Below are 19,652 nucleotides of genomic sequence, written 5' to 3'. Positions count from 1 at the left end.
GTGCGTGTGTGTGTGTGTGTGTGTGTGTGTGTGTGTGTCTGTGTGTGTGTGTGTGTGTGTGTGTGTTACATATGCTGTCTGTCAGAACACATGCCCACATGGAAGTCAGAGAACAAGGTTGGGTGTCCTTCCTTCTCTATCATGTTCCACCTCACTGAGAATAAAATAGCCTCAAAAATCTTCCTCTTACCAGGCAGTGGTGGCGCATGACTTTAATCCCAGCACTCAGGAGGCAGAGGCAGGTGGATCCCTGTGAGTTTGAGGCCAGCCTGGTCTACAGAGAGAGTTCCAGGACAGGCTCCAAAGCTACACAGAGAACCCCTGTCTTGAAAAACAAAAAACAAAACAAACAACAAACCGTCCTGTGTCCACTTCCTCTAGTGCTGGTGGCGTGACGGGTGCACATAGCCTTCCACTCCCAGATTGTAGGTTGGTGCTGGGGATTGGAACTCAGGTGCTCATGCTCACACAGCAAGCATTTGCCTACTGATCTCTCGTCCCTGCCTGTTGTTATTACTCCTCAAGACAGGCTCTCACTGCACAGCCCTAGCTAGCCTGAAACTTACTAATAGACAAAGCTGGCTTCAAACTCAGAAGTCTCCTGCCTGTCTCCCTAGGGCCAGGGATTAAAGACATGCAAGACCACACCTGGCCCCCAGCCTATTTGTTTTTGAGTCAGTGTCTTGCTATGTAGCCCAGCTGGCCTAGAACTCATTATGTAGCATAGGCAGGCCTCAAACTTTCAGCAATCCTCCTGCCTTTGCCTCCAAAGTGCTGGGACTACAGGCATGAGCCACCATACCCAATTTTAAGTGCATTAGTCTCTTCAGTGAAAGAACAAGTGTGGCCTACTGTCCTGCTCTGGTTCCTTCCCTAAGTGATACAATATATAGTTCACCCAAGGAATGTCTCACCTGGTCTATCAACCTGTTTTGTTGCCAACAAATATCAAGTAAGGCTACACTAAGAGATGCTATGCAGCTGTACTGAAGGCTGTGCCGGTGCCCTCCTTCCTAGCTCACATGAAGCAGGCAAGAACAAACATGCATCTGTGTACCCAGTGGAGTCACACTGGGCATCACCTCTGCAAACTAAGCTGAGATGGCACAGTGAAGAGCCCAGGGGCAAGGGGATGGCCAACAGGTGGCACCTGTTGTACTTTGCCCCTCGGCTTTACCTTTTCTCCCCACAGATGTGATTGTGGGTGAAGGAAGCCACGAGCCCTTTTCTCAGCAACACATGGCCCCAGCAGGCTGCTTAGATGCTCAGAGGCATTGTTCTCTGAACTATGAAACACATTTGGGGGTGGCAAGATAGCTCAGTGGTTAAGAACACTGGCTGCTCTTCCTGAGGACCTGGGTTCAATTCCCAGCACCCACATGGCAGCTCACACCTATGTGGAACTCTCATTCTAGGGGATCTGACACCTTCACACAGATATACCCACAGGTAAAACACCAACGTACATAAAATAAGAATAAATAAATCATTAAATTGTTCTTTGTTTTTTATTTTTAGAGACAGGGTTTCTCTGTATAGCTTTGGAGCCTGTACTGGATCTCATTCTGTACACCAGGTCAGCCACGGACTCACAGAGATCCACCTGCCTCTGCCTCCAGAGTGCTGGGATTAAGGCATGTGCCACACCACTACCCAGCTTTAAAAAAAAAAAAAAAAAAAAAAAAATTTAAGAAAGAAATAGTTGGGGCTGGAGAGATGGTTCAGTTGTTAAGAGCACCACCTACTCTTCCAGAGAACCTGTGTTCAATTCCCAGCACCCATATGGCAGCCCACAACTGTCTGTAACTCCAGTTCCAGAGGACTGCATACATACATGCATGCAAACAGGAAAACACCAGTGCACATAAAATAAAAATAAATTAAAAAAAAGAAATAGGTGTAGAAGTAACCCCACTGGGCAAATTCAAGAATGACATGTGGGAAACAAACTCCATAGTCCTGATATACATTCCCCAGGGCTCAGCGCTTTAGTTTACAGAAGTGTCCACAGGGTAATGCCTGTCTAGCCCCACTACTCCCCTGTCTGCAACATTAGCCCCTGGGTGCTCCCACCCATCCTAGAGTCTGTGAGGAACTCTTAAGCTTGGAGAAAGAGTGCAGGGGTAAAAGTCAATAATGCTTTTGTATAGGACCTGAGTTTGGTTTCCAGCACCTCACATTGGGCTACTCACAACTGCCTGTAACTCCAGCTCCCTGATACCTGATACCCTCTTCTGGCCTCTGTAGGCACTTGTATTCTTGTGTACACAATCAATCACTTGTACATACACATTTCAAAAAGTAGAAAATAAGCTGGGCAGTGGTGTTGTACATTTTTAATCCCAGCACTCTGGAGGCAGAGGTAGGTAGCTCTCTGAGTTCAAGGCCAAGGCTACACAGAGAAACCCTGTCTCCAGTGGGGGATGGGGAGATGGCTGGACTGTCCTGTGACCTTCCAGACATATGACTATGGGTGCAAGGGTCTCCCTGCCTGATTCTTGCTATAGGTGAAGATCCTCCGAAAGGTGACATCCCTGTCAGACAGCTACGTGGACCAGACCTCCTCAGGCTCAGAATTCAGCAGTAAGTCCTTGATGTTCCTGCTAAGCCTAGTAGACCAAAGCAGCAGAGAGGTCCAAGGTCAGGTACTGAACCTTGGGTTCTGCCCTGGATAGCTTTGGCTCTGCCTGCACAAGTGACTCTTAAGTTAGAAGTTACAGTCCCAACCTCACCAAGCATGTGGTAAGGACTAATTGGAATGGTGCCCAGCACAGGGCAGGGACCAGTTATCCTCAAGCCTACTCCCCACTTCTCCCTCCAAAACCTGTCCCTTTTCTCTCTGCTCTTTAGTGTATCCCTAAACTTAGCCACATACCTCACACATATCCAACAGGTTTGACTTCCCATTTTGCCATCACCAGCCATGAGGGTATAAAAGGGCAAAGCAAGAAAGCTGCTCCTCAGAAAGCCCTGGTGTGGGGTTCCCAGTGCCCCTTGGTGTATGATGGCAGTTCCCTCTGGTTATCATCTCCAAACTGCTCTGTGGTGGTCCAAGTATCCTGAGACAGGCTTGTGCCTAATAACTGGTGATAGGGATGAGTGGCCCAGTGCTTGTCAAAGGACGTGAACCCTAAGTCAGTTAGGGGAGCAAGCCAGCCAGGCGCATGGGACTGGGACTAAGAGGGCAGGGGTGTGATTAGACCTTTCAAGAACTCAAGGTGGATCTCAAAGAGCTGAAAGAAGAGTAAGAGGTAGTCGCTTGTAAGCTGGGGTGGCAGGGCACTGCTGGGGTAGAGTTGGGAGGCTTGTGTGAGAACAGGGCTGGGGAGAGCCGGAAGAGAGGCCAGGTGGGTCAGCAATGCTCAGGCACCTTCTCACCCTGTGCACAGCTCAGGCGCATGGAGGAGGTAGGCCTGGTGGGAGCTGGGAGGCCCCAGCTATGGGCTCGAGGTGGCCTGGAAGCTCCCTTTTCCCAGAGCTGCCTGGAGAGGCAGACAGGCCTAATACCTGCTCTCTGCACTTTCCCAGTCCTGAGCCCGAGCACCTTAGAAACGGAGGTGTCAACCATGGAGTATAAGAGCACTTCCAACACTGCTGCATCATCAGCTGAACGCTTACTGCCTCAATACTTAGTCACCACGAAGTACAAAGAGAGCCTAGGCCTGAGCATGGCCCCCAATGTCACCCAGGTCTCTGAAGACCTACACAAGAGCTTGACTGAGAACATACCTGATGATGGTCCAAGACACCACTCCAGCAAGGCAGAGGCCACCCAAAGACCAAAGCCCAGGAAGACAGAGCCTTCTCAAAGCCTAGGAAAACAGAGACCCAGCCAGAGACCTAGCATAACAGAAGCCACTAAGGGCCCAAAACCTAGGAAGAACAGGCCTGCCCTGAGCCCAAGGCAGAGGCTCAGAAGAGCCAAGGCTGTTCAAGCCCAGAACTGGAAACCCAGGACCAATAGCAACAGCCAGAAGACTTCCAGTCTGCTTTCCAATATTGCGGTCATAATCAGTAGTTCCAATGAGGCCCAGGACCAGAGTCCAGTGCCCAGCAAGGCTGACGATATCTCAAGCTACAATGACAGTACAGCAACAAGTTCCACCAATACTGACTCCTTGAGGCTGAGCATACATCTCAGCAAACCCAAGTATTCCAAGGACCAGAGCCCGAGCCACAATAAGGAAGAGGTTTCACCCACCTCTAACAACTATGCTGCTCCCTGAAAGGGCCAATGAAGGCCTTGTTGAGGAGACAACATTTTACCCAACACCCTAGCTTTCAGAAGAGCTGCCTCCTCCAAGGGCAACAAGCAACCCTGGTCAATGTTCCAATCCCATGGCTAAGTTTATTATCCCTGTTCTCTTCCCGTACAAAATTAAAAACTTTGAAATCCAGGCCCAGGTGGCAGCTAGAGTCCCTCCATTTGGTGAAACTGTGAGGTTCCAGTCTGTCCTTGCCAGGTTTCCAGGTCCAGCCATGGTGCCAGACAAGGCATGCAGGTAAAAGCCCCCTATGGAAGCAGCCACGGACCTTTGTCCCTGAGTTACAGTTCACATTGAGAAGGCTCAGGCTGCAGGCCACAGCAAGGCTGTGAGGTTCTAGGGTGCCCAGGAGTTTCCTGGTGAAGTGGCCTTCCAAGCCGTTCATCTTTGGCCTGGCCAACACTCTTCTTCATCTTAGCTCTGTGCTCTGGGTCCCATCTGCCAGACAGGAAAGAGCCCTCTGGTAGACGTCCAGGCTTTCCCTGCTTTTTCTGTCCAGACAGAGGAGGCAGTGATGGCCCTGGGAGTAGTCAGAGGAAAAAGGTGATTCGGGAGGCCACTGTCTTGCAGCCATTGGACGAGAAGAGCTGTTCATCCTCTGGGAAGTAGGTGGTACTGTCCAGCACAGCCTGAACCACCTCCTCCTGGGGCTCCAGGCCCAGCTGAGCCAGCTCATTGAGTACACAATGGCGCACGTGATGCCGCTGGAGTGGGAGGAAGGGCACCACAGCATCCAGCAGGTGTTCCTCCATGATGCCAGACCGCCAGAAGCCATCTGCAGGCAGGCATGGAAGTGACGGTGAGCTTTTTAAGCCTTTGGGGTAGTGGTGGTATAGTACAAGCTGCAGAAGTGGGGGCTGTTTATGTGCTCTGCTTAGGTCACGGAGCGCAGTGTGCAGAGGCTTATGGGTAGAACTATAGTGCAGTGGACAATGTTTCAGATTTAGGTCCAACCCACTAAGTTTAAGTGTGAAGGCCCCACCAGGATGGGTCCCTGAGCCAACTTACGGTGAGGGTTGTCCAACACAGCTCGGGAGACTGCTGGCTCCAGCTCCTGCAGGCTGATATCTTCCCGGTCCCTGCGACTGCGCCATGCCTCCAAGGCCACCTGGTTGATCTGCTCACCACCAGTATTGCTAAGATCAAAAGAACCCAGGATCAGACTCATTGGGGGACTAGAGGGTGACACCTAACATGAATCAGTAAGCAAAGTGGCCCATTTCCTTCTCCTTCCAGGGACTATGACAACCAAGTCCCTGTAACATGTATATGCCATGCACTTTACAATTCACAAAACAATTTGAGGGGGTGGGGTTGACACAGTGTCTTGCTACTGAAGCCATCCTCCTGACTCAGGGTCCAGAGTGCTGGATTACAAGTGTGTGCCATCACACTCAGGCTACAGAATCCTTTTATCTATGTATGTACCCTTTAATTAGCTTTGCCCAAGAGGACAGTAGGGCATTAGCATTGATACAGCTTCAGAAGCAGAGGACAGAGCTCAGAGAGGCTCAGCAGTTTGGCTTAAAGAGTCGGGGCTTGGAAATAGGCTGGGGTTAGAGGGTAGGGCAGCTGGCCCCTTTCTCCCAAGCCTGCATCCTCTCAGCTACCAAAGGGTTCCACACAGCAACAAGGGTCTAAATGTCAGAGCCCACACAGGCTTTGAGAATGTCTAAGGGAAGTCAGCCGCCTCTAGTGACAGTCACCAGGGACAGTGAGAGGAGCTGGGAGAGCCTTGTAAGCTCTGGGAAAGAGAACCCTGCTGGGAGCATAGGCCCAAGCTGGACAGCTGAACCTCTGACAAGTGTCCCCCACTGTACCTACTGGCAATGCTGAACATACCTGATAAAGATGAAAATGGCTTTGCGATAGTTGGTCCCATATACAACCCAAGAGGGGCCCAGAAAAGGCTGCAAGACTTCCATTAGGCCAGGGGGCAGCTTGTCCATCTCATCAAAGAGGAAGAGAGATCTGCCACAAGCAGTGAGGTTCCCCTGGACCCAGCTCTTGAGCTCCTTCTATGGGGGAAGAGATGGGGGTTCCAAAGAGGTCCAAGACATCCCTGCAACCCCAAACTTCCCAAGCCAAGAAAAATCCCCAGAAAGATGACCTCTTGTTTCCAGAGAACACCAACCCCTTGAGACAGATGGTAAAGTGTAATCCAGAGAGGTGCAGAAACTTGTCCAAGACCACACAGCCAGTCAACAGGAGAGCAAGGACAGGAATCTATGGCCCCAATTGTCTGTTCATGACAGCTATTGACTTGTATGACAGGGAGGCTGAACATGCCCCACAGTATTGACAGCTAAGATGGATCAGGAGCAATGGTAATCAGAGCTCACACCAAATTGGGGCTAAGAGCTCAATGGGGGCCCAAGAATACAGATACAGGTACTCTGTAAGTAATGTCTGCCCTGTGTAGTCTCCATGTCTCTCATGATGTCTCTAGTCCACAGGCGTATCAGAGAGAGCAAGCTCCTCCATGACACCATGGCGAGCCCTGTTCCTAACAGATTTTGAAGGCTCCAACTGGCTGTGTGGTTTGGAACCCTCTCAGGACTCAGAAAAGGGATCCCAGACACGTCCACCATACCTTGTACTGCTCAATGTGGCTGGGATGTGGGAAATGGATGGTAGGGGAGAAGTGGTGCACGTGAGGGCTGCGAAGGCCGCCCTGGAAGAGATACTGTGCCAGCAGGGAGCTGACGTAGGACTTCCCAGTGCCTGTCCAGCCATGCAGGGAAAGGACCAATGGTTTGCTGGGGGCCAGCTCCTGTACAAAGGCCTTCAGTGACTTCACCACCAGGGCCTTGGCCAAATGCTGGCCAGCCAGGTGTTGGGCCAGGTCACATTCCAGACCTAGGACCACAGAAGGAATGTATATGAAAGCAGATGACAGACCTGTGACTCATGTCTGTAATCTCAACACTTGGAAGGTAGAGGCAGCAAATATTTCAACTAATCAAAGGCTACACGGGGTTTATTTTTATCTTATTTATTATTTGTTTTGTTTTTCGAGACAGGGTTTCTCTGTATTGCTTTGGAGCCTGTCCTGGAACTCACTCTGTAGACCAGTTTGGCTCCAAACTCACAGAGAGCTGCCTGTCTCAGCCTCCCAAGTGCTGGGATTCAAGGGATATGTCACCAAGGACTGGCTAGCCTGGGATTATAGTGAGTTGTAACATACCTTTAATCCCAGCACTTGGAAGGCAAAGACAGGGGATCTCTGTGAGTTACAGGCCAGCCTGATCTATATAATGAGTTCCAAGCCAACAAGGCTTACTCACATGGTGAGACACTGTCTCAAAAAAGAAAGGGAAGGAGGGAAGGAGGGAGGGAGGATAGAGAGAGAGGAGAGAAAGAGAGGCAGGGAGGGAGGGAGGAAGGGAGGGAAGGAGGGAGACAGTGTTATCAGCAGGGCATGGCGGCACAAACCCTTATTACCAGCACTCTGGAGGCAGAGTACAGTGGATCTCTGTGAGTTTGAGGCCAGCCTGGTCTACATAGTTCCAGGTGAGCCAGAGCTATGTAGAGAAACCCTGTCTCAAAAACAAACAAAACAACAAAACAAAAGAACCCCAAACCCATCAAGGTAGAGGTTCAAAGGAAAAAGGCATGTCTGAGACCTCTGGGATACTTGTTCAAAGGAGAGAAGGGAGCAGTCCCCTCAGCAAGAGCCCACGCGGCAGCGTCCCTCGAGGCGGCTCTTTGGACTGCACCAGCCCCAAGGGAGCGCGAGCCACAGGTTCAGCCCTGACCCGGGTTTTTTCGCAGGCTTCTACCCCGGGCAACAGGTTCGCTCAAGGGAGGCCTACCAGGAGTCACCGGGCGCCCCGCTGTCATAAGCCTCTCTCCCCCAAATCCTTGCCTAAGGTTTGTACCGGAGGTTCTCTGATCCCCACGCCGGCCCCGGCCGCAGCAGCTTCGGCCCCTTGCAGCTCCCGCCGCCCACCCCTCCGCCCTGGCTCCCACCCCTCACCCGGCAAGTCAGGCCAGAAGTCGCATTCGCAGTACGAGCCGAAGCTGCAGCGCAGAGAAGCCACGTCCCAGGCGGTGGCGGTGGCCAAGACCAGTACAAGCAGCCCGAGGATCGAGCCCCAGGGCCGGCAGCCGCGCCTAGCAACCGCCATCCGGTTGAGGCCCGATTCCGGTCCGAGGCTGCCCACCGCCTGAATCTGTAAACTACAGCTCCCGGTACGCACCGCTCCACGGAAGCCACGCCCACTGCCTACAACTCCCGGCCCCCCTTTCTCGGGTCTCTAAAACCCCCGAGTTGTCTAGCAGCAGTACCTCAAATAGACCTCCAGAGGGAGCCTGCGAACCGCCCAATCCGAGGCTGGGGCCCGCGTTTCCATGGTCACGGATAACTAGGGGCTGTCACCTTACCGCAGAAATAATGAAGGATTGTTAAGAGGGTCACGCAACAATAATAAAAACTTGTGCGGAACCTTACACTTTGACGAGCGCCCTTACCAAGCTCTTTTAAAAAATGTATATGACAAAAGCGTGCTCACTTATAACAGATTTTTGAGAGCGACTCTGTCAGTGTCAGGTGCCATACACGTACTGTAACAACACCTGCTATATCCAGGGATGGTGATACTCAATGAAACGTGGTCACATTAAATGTTTTGGCCCAGAAAACAGTCATCAGGGCCCCCAAGATGGCTCAGTGGGTAAAGACGCTTGCCACCAAGCCCGAATTCAATCCCCAGAGCCTGCCTGGTAGAAAGAAAACCAATTCCTGCAAAACGTTCTCTGATCTCCACATTTGTCCAGACTAAATGGACAAATAAGTAAATGAGAAGGTAGTAGTGCAGTTTCAGAAGTCTGAGTAATTCAGAAAAGTGTAACTTTTCCTTCCCTCTCTCAAGACATGGTTTCTCTGTGTAGCCATGACTGTCCTGGCACTCGCTCTGTAGACCAGCTTGACCTCGAACTCAGAGATCCGCCTGCCCCTCCTTCTCAAGTTTTGGGATTAAAGGCGTGCACCACCAACGCCCGATGCTGAACGACTTTTTAATTTTAATTTTTATTTTATGTGCATGTATCTTGCCATTACATGTGTATCTGGTACCCACAGAGGCCAGAAGAGGGCATCAGATCCCCTGGGACTAGAGTTAGAGATTATGAGCCACCATATGGGTACTGGGAAAACTGCCAGTGCTCTTAACCACCGAGACACTTCTCCAGAACCCTAACTTCTAAGAGCCCTTTTACCCCAAACTCTGGGCTTCTTGCTTGTTTATGGCTTCTCTGGACAGGCCCTGAGCTCAGAGAAGAATGAGGAGTGAGCCCCTACTTGCTGCACTGGCTTGGACTGATTGTCTATCCTGCTAATACATGAGCTCCTGGAGGTCAGGGAGTGGCCTCTTGCCTGCTATAACCCTGGCTCCCTGGATAATCTGGACAGTCCTTGGTCCTAACCAGGCATCCAGTGAAGTTTTTCATTGCCCACCTGAGGAAAGTACCTCTTTATACCTAGGCCTCACAGGACACAAGAAAGAGCCATTAGAAGCTGGGCAGTGGTGACGCACACCTTTAGTCCCAGAACTCAGGAGGCAGAGGCAGCCGGGTCTACAAAGCCATACAGAGAAACCCTGTCTTGAAAAAAAAAAAAAAAAAACAAGAAAGAAAGAGCCATTAAAGTTTATTATATGAAAGAGAACATGGTTTCTATACATATATTTACACATCAGACTTATTTACAGCAAGATGGAGACCTTGAGGAAGGAAGAGGGATGGGGAGCCTCCCATGGCTCAAAAAACAGGGAACCTCGGTGGAAATGTGGGGCAGTGGAAGCCGGTGCGGGGAACAGAGGTTCCTGTCCTTCTGGAAGGGAGACTCGTGCATGTGTGATGGAGTTCAGAGTCCATTCAGGACCCTGGAAGTGCATGGGGATCCTGGAATTGAACCCAGAACATTCTGGGGCTGATCACAGTGTCCCTGTGGTGCTCTGGGGAAAGTCCTGAGCCCCTCTGCCCACAGCTGCAGAGAGGCAAGGTCTCCAAGGTCACAGCTCACTAGAGCGGATGGCAGGTTCCAGTTTGTGGGACAAGGCAGTGAGGACTTTGTCAAACTTCTCATAGCGCCGGGCCTGGCTGCTGTTGGCACCCTGGCTGCCCCAGAGAAGACGCATCTGGAACTCTGTACTGAACACTTCCAGGAGCTCTGGCCGGGCCTGGAACCCTGGGTGAGGGGGGGAGACATGGTCAGGGTTCTCTTCACATCCTTCAGAGCCCTGCTCAGAGGGATCTTTCCCTAGCCCTCCAGGGACCCAACAAAACACATTGAAGAACATGGCTTTGCAGTTGTCTAGACCTAGTCTTCAACTACTTGCAACTCATGATTGTGTGGGTGGTGCTGGGGGTGGAACCTAGGGCTTTGTGCATTCTAGACAAATACTCGACCCTTAAAAAGTAAGATATTCCTGTAAATTTGGGGGAAGATCTCAGAAGATCCTTCTTGTGTTTTTCTGTAAGTTACATTTTTAAAGAAACACTTTAAAAAAGATTTATTTATTATATATACAGTGTTCTGTCTGCATGTATCCCTGCAGGTCAGAAGATGGTACCAGCTCTCATTCAAGGTGGTTGTGAGCCACCATGTGGTTGCTGGGAATTGAACTCAGGACCTCTAGCAGAGAAGTCAGTGCCCTTAACCACTGAGCCATCTCTCTAGCCCATTAAGGATTTTTAAAGTGCATATAATTCTTTTATTTCTTTTTGGTTTTTCGAGATAGGGTTTCTCTGTGTAGCTTTGGAGCCAATCCTGGCACTCGCTCTGGAGACCAGGCTGGCCTCGAACTCACAGAGATCTGCCTCCGGCTAATTTTTTTATTTCTGAAAAAGAAAAAGATACACCAGAATATTCACAACTTATGTCTCTGGGCAAGTGGATAACTTTCTAAATCTTTATTATTGTTGTTGTGGTTGTGGTTAGAGATAATCTCCCTTCGTAGCCTTGGCTGGCTTTGGATCATGCTATATAGACTAGGCTGGCCTTGAACTCAAAGAACTGCCTGTCTTCCAGGCTGGCCTTGAATTCAGTAGGCAACTGGAGGTGATATTGAACTCTTGACACTCTTGCCTCTGAGTGCTGGGATTGCCGTGGCTCACTGCTCCCAGGTTCTGCAGTGTTTACAGTGCTGGGATTGAACCCAGGGCTTTTCATGCGAGTGGAGCACCCTACTAACTGGCCCCCCCAGCCCTCTGGGGTTTTTTGTGGTTTAAATAATGCCCAAAGCAGTAATAGAGCCTTGTTTGAAGCTACTTTCTCTGCTCCTTTTCCAGAATCCCATGGTCTGCCAGCCAAGGCTCCTCAAAGACCAGGCAGGTCTGCATCCTGGGCCTTGGCCAGGCTCCTTGCAAACAGCTGTGAACACAGCTGTTTACTCCCGGGATAAGAGCACTGAGGCCCATGGCAAAGGTGTCCAGTGTCACTCGACCCACCTCACCTGATGCCCTCACCAACAACAGCTTGTGGAATGAATGAGTGTCAAGAAAGATGGGATAGGGAGCCAGAAGTCAAGACTGAGGAGTGAAAAATGCCAGTGGATGGCTGAAGACAAGCAGCAAAGACAGGGGAGACAGAGGGAAGCCAGGGAGGGTGGGACCCTTGGGACTTGGCAGCGACTCACCCTGCAGCTTGGCCTCAGCGTTGGTGTGGTAGAGGCCCCCGTGGTGTGCCACAGTGCGGGCGGCCTCCAAGTGGGCTAGCACAACCTCCACACCGTGCTCTGTGCTGCCCCAAGGTTCAGGACCCTCAGTGGGGGCTGAATCACACTCCAACAGAGTGATGAATGGCAGCACGTGTGGGAACGTGGTGTTGCTCAGCGGCAGGCTTTCTGTAGGAGGGGCGATGGGCATTTAGACGTGAAGAACCTGCCACCCACCACAGCCCCAGAGATGCCCAAGGCCCCAGGGGGAGCACCAATGTCACCTGGAACAATCCCTGCTTTCCCTGGTGACCCCACCCTGGACATGGACAGGGTGTATATAGGGCTGCCATGTAGGGAAAAGTAAAGAAGTCAGGCTTTCACCCTCCACACGCCAGGAAAGACTTTGGCAACCCAGAGAGGGTTGAAGCCTATGCAAAATCACACAGCAAGATGGGGTGTAAGTTACCTTTGCCTTCATTGAGACCCTTGAGGAAAGGCTTGAGCTTCTTCTCATACAGGATGGCACCCTCTGTGTGCCGCTGTCGCAGGGTCACCCATGTCTGTTCCAGTCTCGAGATCTGGGGAGATCAGACTGTGAGAGACTGGCTAGGGAAGGAGCCTCCAGGAGCAGCTGGCTACAGCCACCTACTGAATGAACACCCAGATGTGGGATGGCTATTTTCCTGGCTGCCACTCATGAAACGGAAATGGTGTTAAACTGTTTTTCATATGTCATCCAGGAAGCCATTACAACACATTTTACAAATCTTAAACCTCAGCTTTGGACTGTGTGACCCCCGCCCCCCCCCCAGTCACTGCTCTGCCTCAGATGCCCACTCTGTAAGACAGGACAATACAGAATCTTCCTCATAAGGCTAGTGAGGTGCTGTGGGGTACCTAGCATACAGAAAGTTCACCAAATGACAGACATTGTATATTTTCCTTGTTTTGAAGCAGGGTTTCAGGTAATGAATTTCTGATCCCCCTGCCTTCACCTCCCAAGTGCAGGGGTTACAAGCATGCTCTGCCATGCCTGGTTTACCAGGTGCTGGCATCAAAGTCTTGATGGGCAAGAACTCTACTAAGTTGTAAACTGGTCCCACTGTGTGTTCTATTTTTACAAAGATTTATTTAGTTTGCGTGCGTGTGTGTGCGTGTGTGTGTGTGTGTGTGTGTGTGTGTGTGTGTGTGTGTGTGTATTAGTGTATTTTTGTACATCCCGTGCATGCAAGTGCCTGTAGAGACTAGAAGAGGGAGTTGGAGTTATAGGTGGTTGTGATGTGGGGCCTGGTAATGGACCCTGTATCCTCTAGCGAAAACAGTATGCTCTCTTAAAGGCTGAGCCATCTCTCCAGCCCACCTCCCACTCTGCCCCACCAACACACTGTATATTATTTAACTTCGTATTTCTCATTCATCTTACAGGTGGGGAAACAGAGGCCCAGAGAAGGGATCTGATCCTAACCCTGGGAGGACTCTCCTGCCTGGTCTTTCACAGAGGGAGCCAAGAGACTCAGGAAGCTCTTGTATTTTCCATGTACAGTCTCCCCACCACCACCACCACCACCAAGGAACGCACCCCGGGCTTCCTACAGACAGCCTAGTGGATGGCCCGCTCACCCCGCAGTACCTGGGCCATCTCCAGGGCGCCCATGACCGCGGCAAAGCTGAACATGTTGCCCATCGTCCCCCGCAGCTCGGCTGCCAGCTGGATGGTCTTATGCAGCAGCGCTGCCCGCTCTTCCGCGGAGCCTGTGCAGCCCAGGATATCCACCGCCAGCATGATGGACATGGTATGGAACCTGTGAGATCAGATCGGATCAGAGCGGATGTGACTACGGGGTGGGGGGTGGACGTAGGTCTTAAAGTGCAGAGGCTGAAAGCGGAGTAAAGACTCAGGGGCGCAGCCAGAGTGACAGGCAAGGCGAAGGGAGCCCAATCGGACACTAAGTTAGGGGCGGGATCGGGATGCCAGGAGGAGGGGTTTGTAATTGATAGGCGAAATCCAAAGAGCAGAGTTTTAGAGCTAACGCAGTGGACAGTAATAGTGGGCGGGGCCGAGGTTGATTGACTTGGGGATGCCAGAAAAGAAACCGATCGATAAGCTGCAGTCTTTGGGAAATCAGGCTGGCTCTGAGCCGAGAAACAAGGGGCTGCGATTGGCTAATGGGATGGGAGGAGTGGTCAAAGCCCTGGGACAGCTGTAAGGGAAGCGTGGGCGGGTGCACACCTTACCTTTCTAGCAGGTCTAGTCTTAGCTGCCGGCCATGGGGGAGGGTGAGCAGCTCCATGCCCCAGCGGACTCCCATTAGGGTCTGCATCTCCTTGGTAACGCCCAGTATCCTAGCAACCTGCAAAGACGCCCAAAGGGCTGATTAATTTCCTGTCAGGGTTGGCCCAAGCCATCTGGGAGTCAAAGCTTCATCTTTGGGGGTCGCCTGACTACGAGGCCTGGGTGCGGGGTGCAGGGCAGGGACCAGGTTGAATCCCAGCTCCACTGACAACACGGAGCAAGTGATTCCCCTTCTCTGAGTGAGCCTCAGTTTCCCCATCTGTAAAATGGGGAATGTAGAGGTATGTGCCATGTTAAATACTCAAGATTAAGAGTCAGGATGCCATTATCCTAGATGGCAGAGAGGGAATGGACTTGCCCAAGTTCATACACTTGGATCTGCAACCCTGTTTTTCCCTATTCTCACCCAGCAACATCCCTCTGTGTCTTTCCTCACTTCTTGATTTCTCAGACCAGCGTATATCCCAAACTACAGATCAAGAAACTGAGATACAGAAAGAACTGAGGTTCATAGCAAGGTAAAAGCTTCACACTGGGACCTTGACGGTTTATGGGGGAGGAAACTTTTTTTGTTTGCTGTCCACTAGGGGGCATGGGGCCGGGGCCGGGTTGGGGGAGACAGGGTAGGGGGCGGGTTTCTCTTGCCCCTAAACCAGACCTTGATTTTCTTTAAGTTGGAACCAGGACGCTCTCTAAGTTCTCCCAAAACATCAGCATGTCAGCCCTCATTCCAAACCAACATCTAGAGGCTGTAGAAATATCTTGGTTTTGACTTTTTAAAAGAAGAAAATGGGCAGGGCTGGTGGAGCAGGCCTTTAGTACCAGCACTGGGAGGCAGAGGCAGGTGGATCTCAGTGAGTTCAAGGCCAGCCTGGACTATTGAGTTCCCAGGCCAGACACAGCTACATAGTGAGATTCTAACAAAACAATGTAAAAGAAGAAAACGGCGGCTGGCATGCCAGGTGGTAGATAAGCCCGAAGTCCCAGAACCAAGAGAGGCACTGTAGAGTAGGCACAGGTCGCTGGCTTCACTGTCCTTGGGAGATGTGGGAATCAGTCCCTCACCATCTTGACTCCTGACCCCAAAGCCAGAAGACAAAGGCACTGTCCCCTCCCAAGTGCCCTCCTCACACCTACCAGGCAGTCAACCTTGGTGACATGCCGGGCCAGTGTCCGAGCATCCACCTCCGAGAGCAGCTCCTTGACCTTCCGCAGAAGGCCCACCTCCAGAGGCCGGTTCTCTTTGGGGATCAGCTGGGACTGGAAGGTAGCCAGGTTGAAGGACGAGGTGGCTTCTACGACAGGGACTGCGAAGGGCTTGCCCCACTCCCCATCAGAGACCCCATTTTCTGACAGTTCCTTTTGCCTCTCTCCAGAGCTCCTGGTCTTCCGGGGGGTCTCTCCTGCTGCCCACTCCCGGCTGCCACGGACAGAAGGCTGGAGCTGACAGTAGTGGCCAGAGTCTGGGTCACTGTAGCTATTGAGTGATGGAGACCTTGAGGCTTTGCAGAGGGTGTGGGAGGGGCTTGCATGAGGCTTGTCTGACTCCACAGGAGGCTTTGGAGTACTTCCATGAGATGACTGAGGTTCACTGGGGCGTCGGGCAACTGGTGAGGCAGGCGGTGCTGTGGTGGAGGGGGTGGTGGGGGCGGCGTGGACACGGGTTACTGCAGAGAAGAGAAAGAAGACTTCGTTATCTCCGCTACCCTGCAAAATGGGGTCCCACCTTCTCTATTTCCCCAAAGAACAGTCTCCGTCCCGTGTATGAAGGTGGTGTTTCCACCTTGCAGCATGTGGGTGCAAACCCTCTGCGATACTCAGTAGTTACTGAACCAATGGAGCTTGCATGCTCCTGCCCCAAAGAGGCAGCAACATCAGAAAAGCCATAAAGGTGGTCCAGGGAAGCAAAGCCTGCTGGAGTCTATTGCGCCTGTGGAACTGTCTAGCAATGATGATTTACTGGGTGTGGGGTATGTGCCCAGAGCTGCTAAAGTGCTGGAGACTCACTGCCAACAGCAAAACCATCTACAAAAAGATGTAAACACCAGGCATGGTGGCACACACCTGTAACCACAGTACTGGGGAGGCTGAGCTGGAAGGATGGCCTTGAGTTGAACACCAACCAGAGTAACATGAGCTCCAAACCAAGTTGAGATACTTAGAAGTATCCTGTCTCAAAGTGGGGGGGGGGGGCACGGCTAGATGACTCAGTGAGTAAAGGCATTTGTCATCAATTCTAACAACCTAAGTTAGATCCCTGGGACCCACACAGTAGAAAGAGAGACAACACTCTGGGATGTTGTCATTTGACTCCTTACATGTGCTGTGTCCCACCCCCCATACCACACACAAAGATAAGTAAAATAGATGTAAAGAGGAATTTAAAAATAAAACAATAAATCGGGTGTGGTGGCTCACACATGCAATCCTAGCCCTCACAAGGCAGAGACAACTAGGTTCTATAATTCATGACCAGGTCTGGAGAGATGGCTCAGAGGTTAAAAGCACCGCCTGCTCTTCCAGAGGTCCTGAGTTCAATTCCCAGCAACCACATGGTGGCTCACAACCATCCGTTATGAGATCTGGTGCCCTCTTCTGGTGTGCAGATATACATGGAAGCACAATGTTGTATACATAATAAATAAATAAAATCTTTAAAAAAAAAATAATTCATGACCAGCCTGGTCTACATAGCAAGTTACAGGTTAGCCAGGAATGTTTCTAGTGAGACCTGTTCTCAAAAAACAAACAAGTATGGCAGTAAGGACTTTTATGGTCCCCAGTCCATAGCTGAGAGAAAGAAAGCTCAGAAAAGGTAAGAGATGCCTAGGATCACTCAGCTTGCAAGTGGCAGGGATAGGGCTGAAGCTTTCGCCTCCCAGCAATGCTTAGAAATTGTCCCATTAAGCCAGGTGGTGGTGGTGCACACCTTTAATCCCAGCACTCAGGAGGCAGAGGCAGACGGATCTCTAAGTTCAAGACCAGCCTGGTCTACAGAGTGAGTTCCACAACAGCCAGGGTTACATAGAAAAACTCTTGTCTCAAACAAGAGCAAAGCACACTAGCTTGGGCTAGCCTTATCTAAGGTAGGACCTAGGGATACACTTGTTTCCAGGGTCCTTGCTAAGGCAGCTGCAGTGGGGACTTTGACAGCTGGGGCTGAGCACTGTGGCAAGAGTACATGCCACAGCCTCGAGCCCTAGCCCCATGCTGCACCTCCAGCAGGCTTTCTCCATCCTGGCACTCACAAGTGAATAGCTATCTTGTGGCCATTGCCTGGCACCCATGGGAACATTACCAACTGCTGCTGCATGAACAAGCCATGGACATTGTTTATGTATCAATACCAGCAATTCTGCCACAGGCTTTTCTATCACATTTCTGAGGACACTGCTCCCAGCACAGAGGCAGAGACAGACAGGTAACATTCCCCACCAAAGGCACAGTGCTTCACACACCACCCCTCTGCCATCTTACCAGTGCTATAGGCAGGGGAGCTGGGACTCTCGGAGATGGGAGACAGGGGAGAGTGTAGATCTGGAATCTGGTCCATGCTGAGGGCACAGTTTCTGATGGAGTCCCGAGGATGCGGAAGTGAGGTGCTGTGGACAGGGATTCCATGAGCTTAGAGGTCAGAAATCAGGACCCCTTCTCCCCACCCCTCTGAACTTCAGAGTCAGAAAAAGTGAATGTCAAGTTCAGTCTCTCAGTGGGCAAATAGAAAAGCTGGAAAAGGAAGAGCTAAGGTGGAATAGACCCAGCAGGCCTTGACCTAACTGACCCACAGCAGGTCCTGATGCAGCAGACCCTGGCCCTCAGCGGGCACAGCCCTATCTGCTCCCACTTGCTTACTTTCTAGTCATCTCTCTCCCTCAGTTACCCTGCTTTCCTCTCCATGCCTACCCAGAGTTCTCTTCTCCTAGGCTCAGAGACACAGAGGCATGGCTTGGGGACACCCGGCTGAACTGAGGCTTCTCAGGCTCCTCCATGTCTCTCCTGTCCCAAGAGGAATGAATGCCAGGAAGACACATGCAGGCCAGAACCCAGCTTATCCTCATGGTCTCTGTAAATCTGACCATGGACCCCATTCTCTGCACAGCCAGCCTCTCACTGGCGCCCTCAGCTAGTGCACACCTGTGTTCCAGCCTCCACTCCCCTGCACAGAGCCTCCCTTCCACACCAGCCTTCTCATTATCAACACCCCATTTAACAAACCAGGAGAGTGGAAACCTGGCTGACCTGTTGGGGCAGCCATCGCTCCGGGTGACCTTGTCAGTGGTAAGCCCATCGGTCATGGTAATGCTTCGTCTCTTCATGTGGCTGCCCTTGGAGCCTGAGGGGCTGACCGGGCTGGCAGCCTTGCTGCTGGCCTGGCTCAGGCCATAGCTGGCCTCGAGGTAGCGCAGTGGGAAGGTGCGGTTCACAGGGCAGTAGATGATGGCCCCACTCTGTTCAGACACGGCCTTGCGGCTGCCCACGTGGTATCGCACAAGGGCAGGGACATGGTCGAAGCTCTCCTGCTCAAATAAGTACTGGATGTGGGTGTAGCTCTCACCAGCCTTCACCACCACCTTGTTAATCTTGAAGTGCAAGGCCTGATTGTGCCAGCGACACGTGAGCACATAGTCCCCTAGGCTGGTGAGGGAATCCCGGATGAGGAAGTCGCCATTGCGCTGTACCAGGGTCTCAGAGACCTACAGAAGGTAACAGAGAAACTTTTTTTTAAGACTCTATTTATTTATTTATTTATTTATTTGTTTGTTTTATTTATTTATTTATTGCGTATACAATTATCTGCATGCATGAATACCAGAAGAGGGCACCAGATCTCATTATAGATGGTTGTTAACCACCATGTGGTTACTGGGAATTGAACTCAGGTCCTCTGGAAGAGCAGTCGGTGCTCTTAACCTCTGAGCCATCTCTCCAGCCCCCAGTAACAGAGAAATTAAGTTTACCACAATACTAGAGCCAGGGTCAGGGGACATGGTGACTTTGAACTGAGGATGCCAAGACGGCATCCAGAGCAATGTTAGTAGATATCAGACATGTGAAGCTTAGAACCAGCTTCTGAGGTGGCACCTCAGCTGAGGCCAGGGGTCAGGGACACAGAGGTCCAGGAATGGCAGGAGGTGGCACCTGGAATGCACATGGGGCACAATGACTATAAATATTGGAATCACTGTGATTAGAGACCTAGGTCTCAGACCCAGCCCCTTTTGGGGTTCTTGCCTGGCAAAGTGAGTCTCAGACACTCCTCCACCTACCCCGGATCCCAGGACAGCTCTGGGTGTGCCTGCTGCCTTGAGATACCCCCTCTTCCTAGATGGATCTGCTCATCTCCCAAGGGCTCCACTCAGGCCCCTCCAGGTGACCGCCTGCATTTCTGCTCAGCACTCCATTCTTACGCTTCTGTGAAAGGCTTGATGCTCC

General features: G+C 51.5%; 3 protein-coding genes across 10 annotated transcripts in view; 1 reads left to right on the top strand and 2 right to left on the bottom strand.

Annotated features, from left to right (window-relative positions):
* The window catches only part of Ttc16 (tetratricopeptide repeat domain 16), a 16,430-nt gene extending 12,030 nt beyond the window's left edge, over positions 1-4,400 (top strand). For both annotated transcript variants that reach the window (XM_027423783.2, XM_035446002.1), the window contains 2 exons: positions 2,508-2,583; positions 3,529-4,400. In XM_027423783.2, coding sequence (XP_027279584.1) covers positions 2,508-2,583; positions 3,529-4,226 — 774 coding nt within the window. In that variant the 3' untranslated portion in view covers positions 4,227-4,400. The remainder of the gene's footprint in view (positions 1-2,507; positions 2,584-3,528) is intronic.
* On the bottom strand, positions 4,325-8,451 carry Tor2a (torsin family 2 member A). Of its 2 annotated transcripts, none has more exons than XM_035446003.1 (5): positions 8,245-8,450; positions 6,859-7,124; positions 6,108-6,283; positions 5,274-5,401; positions 4,325-5,040 (listed from the first exon to the last, which is right to left on the bottom strand). In XM_035446003.1, exons 1-5 carry the CDS (start codon positions 8,393-8,395, stop codon positions 4,796-4,798), a joined length of 966 nt encoding a protein of 321 aa, XP_035301894.1. In that variant the 5' UTR covers positions 8,396-8,450; the 3' UTR covers positions 4,325-4,795. The 2 variants fall into 2 exon arrangements, with proteins under 2 accessions (XP_035301894.1, XP_035301895.1); XM_035446004.1 differs by having other exon boundaries at positions 4,938-5,040; positions 5,270-5,401; positions 8,245-8,451.
* Positions 8,452-9,898: 1,447 nt separating this feature from the next.
* Sh2d3c (SH2 domain containing 3C) overlaps positions 9,899-19,652 on the bottom strand; it is a 33,322-nt gene continuing 23,568 nt past the window's right edge. For all 6 annotated transcript variants that reach the window (XM_027423785.2, XM_027423786.2, XM_027423788.2 and 3 more), the window contains 8 exons: positions 18,459-18,913; positions 17,697-17,821; positions 15,357-15,886; positions 14,162-14,277; positions 13,557-13,728; positions 12,393-12,504; positions 11,906-12,112; positions 9,899-10,455 (listed from right to left, as the gene is read on the bottom strand). In XM_027423785.2, the coding sequence (XP_027279586.1) occupies positions 10,280-10,455; positions 11,906-12,112; positions 12,393-12,504; positions 13,557-13,728; positions 14,162-14,277; positions 15,357-15,886; positions 17,697-17,821; positions 18,459-18,913 (1,893 nt within the window). In that variant the 3' untranslated portion in view covers positions 9,899-10,279. The remainder of the gene's footprint in view (positions 10,456-11,905; positions 12,113-12,392; positions 12,505-13,556; positions 13,729-14,161; positions 14,278-15,356; positions 15,887-17,696; positions 17,822-18,458; positions 18,914-19,652) is intronic.

This window comes from Cricetulus griseus, chromosome 6 (assembly GCF_003668045.3).
Source record: "Cricetulus griseus strain 17A/GY chromosome 6, alternate assembly CriGri-PICRH-1.0, whole genome shotgun sequence".
NCBI lineage: Eukaryota > Metazoa > Chordata > Mammalia > Rodentia > Cricetidae > Cricetulus > Cricetulus griseus.
Note: the sequence above shows the minus strand (reverse complement) of the source record. Positions and strands in the feature narration are given on the sequence as shown.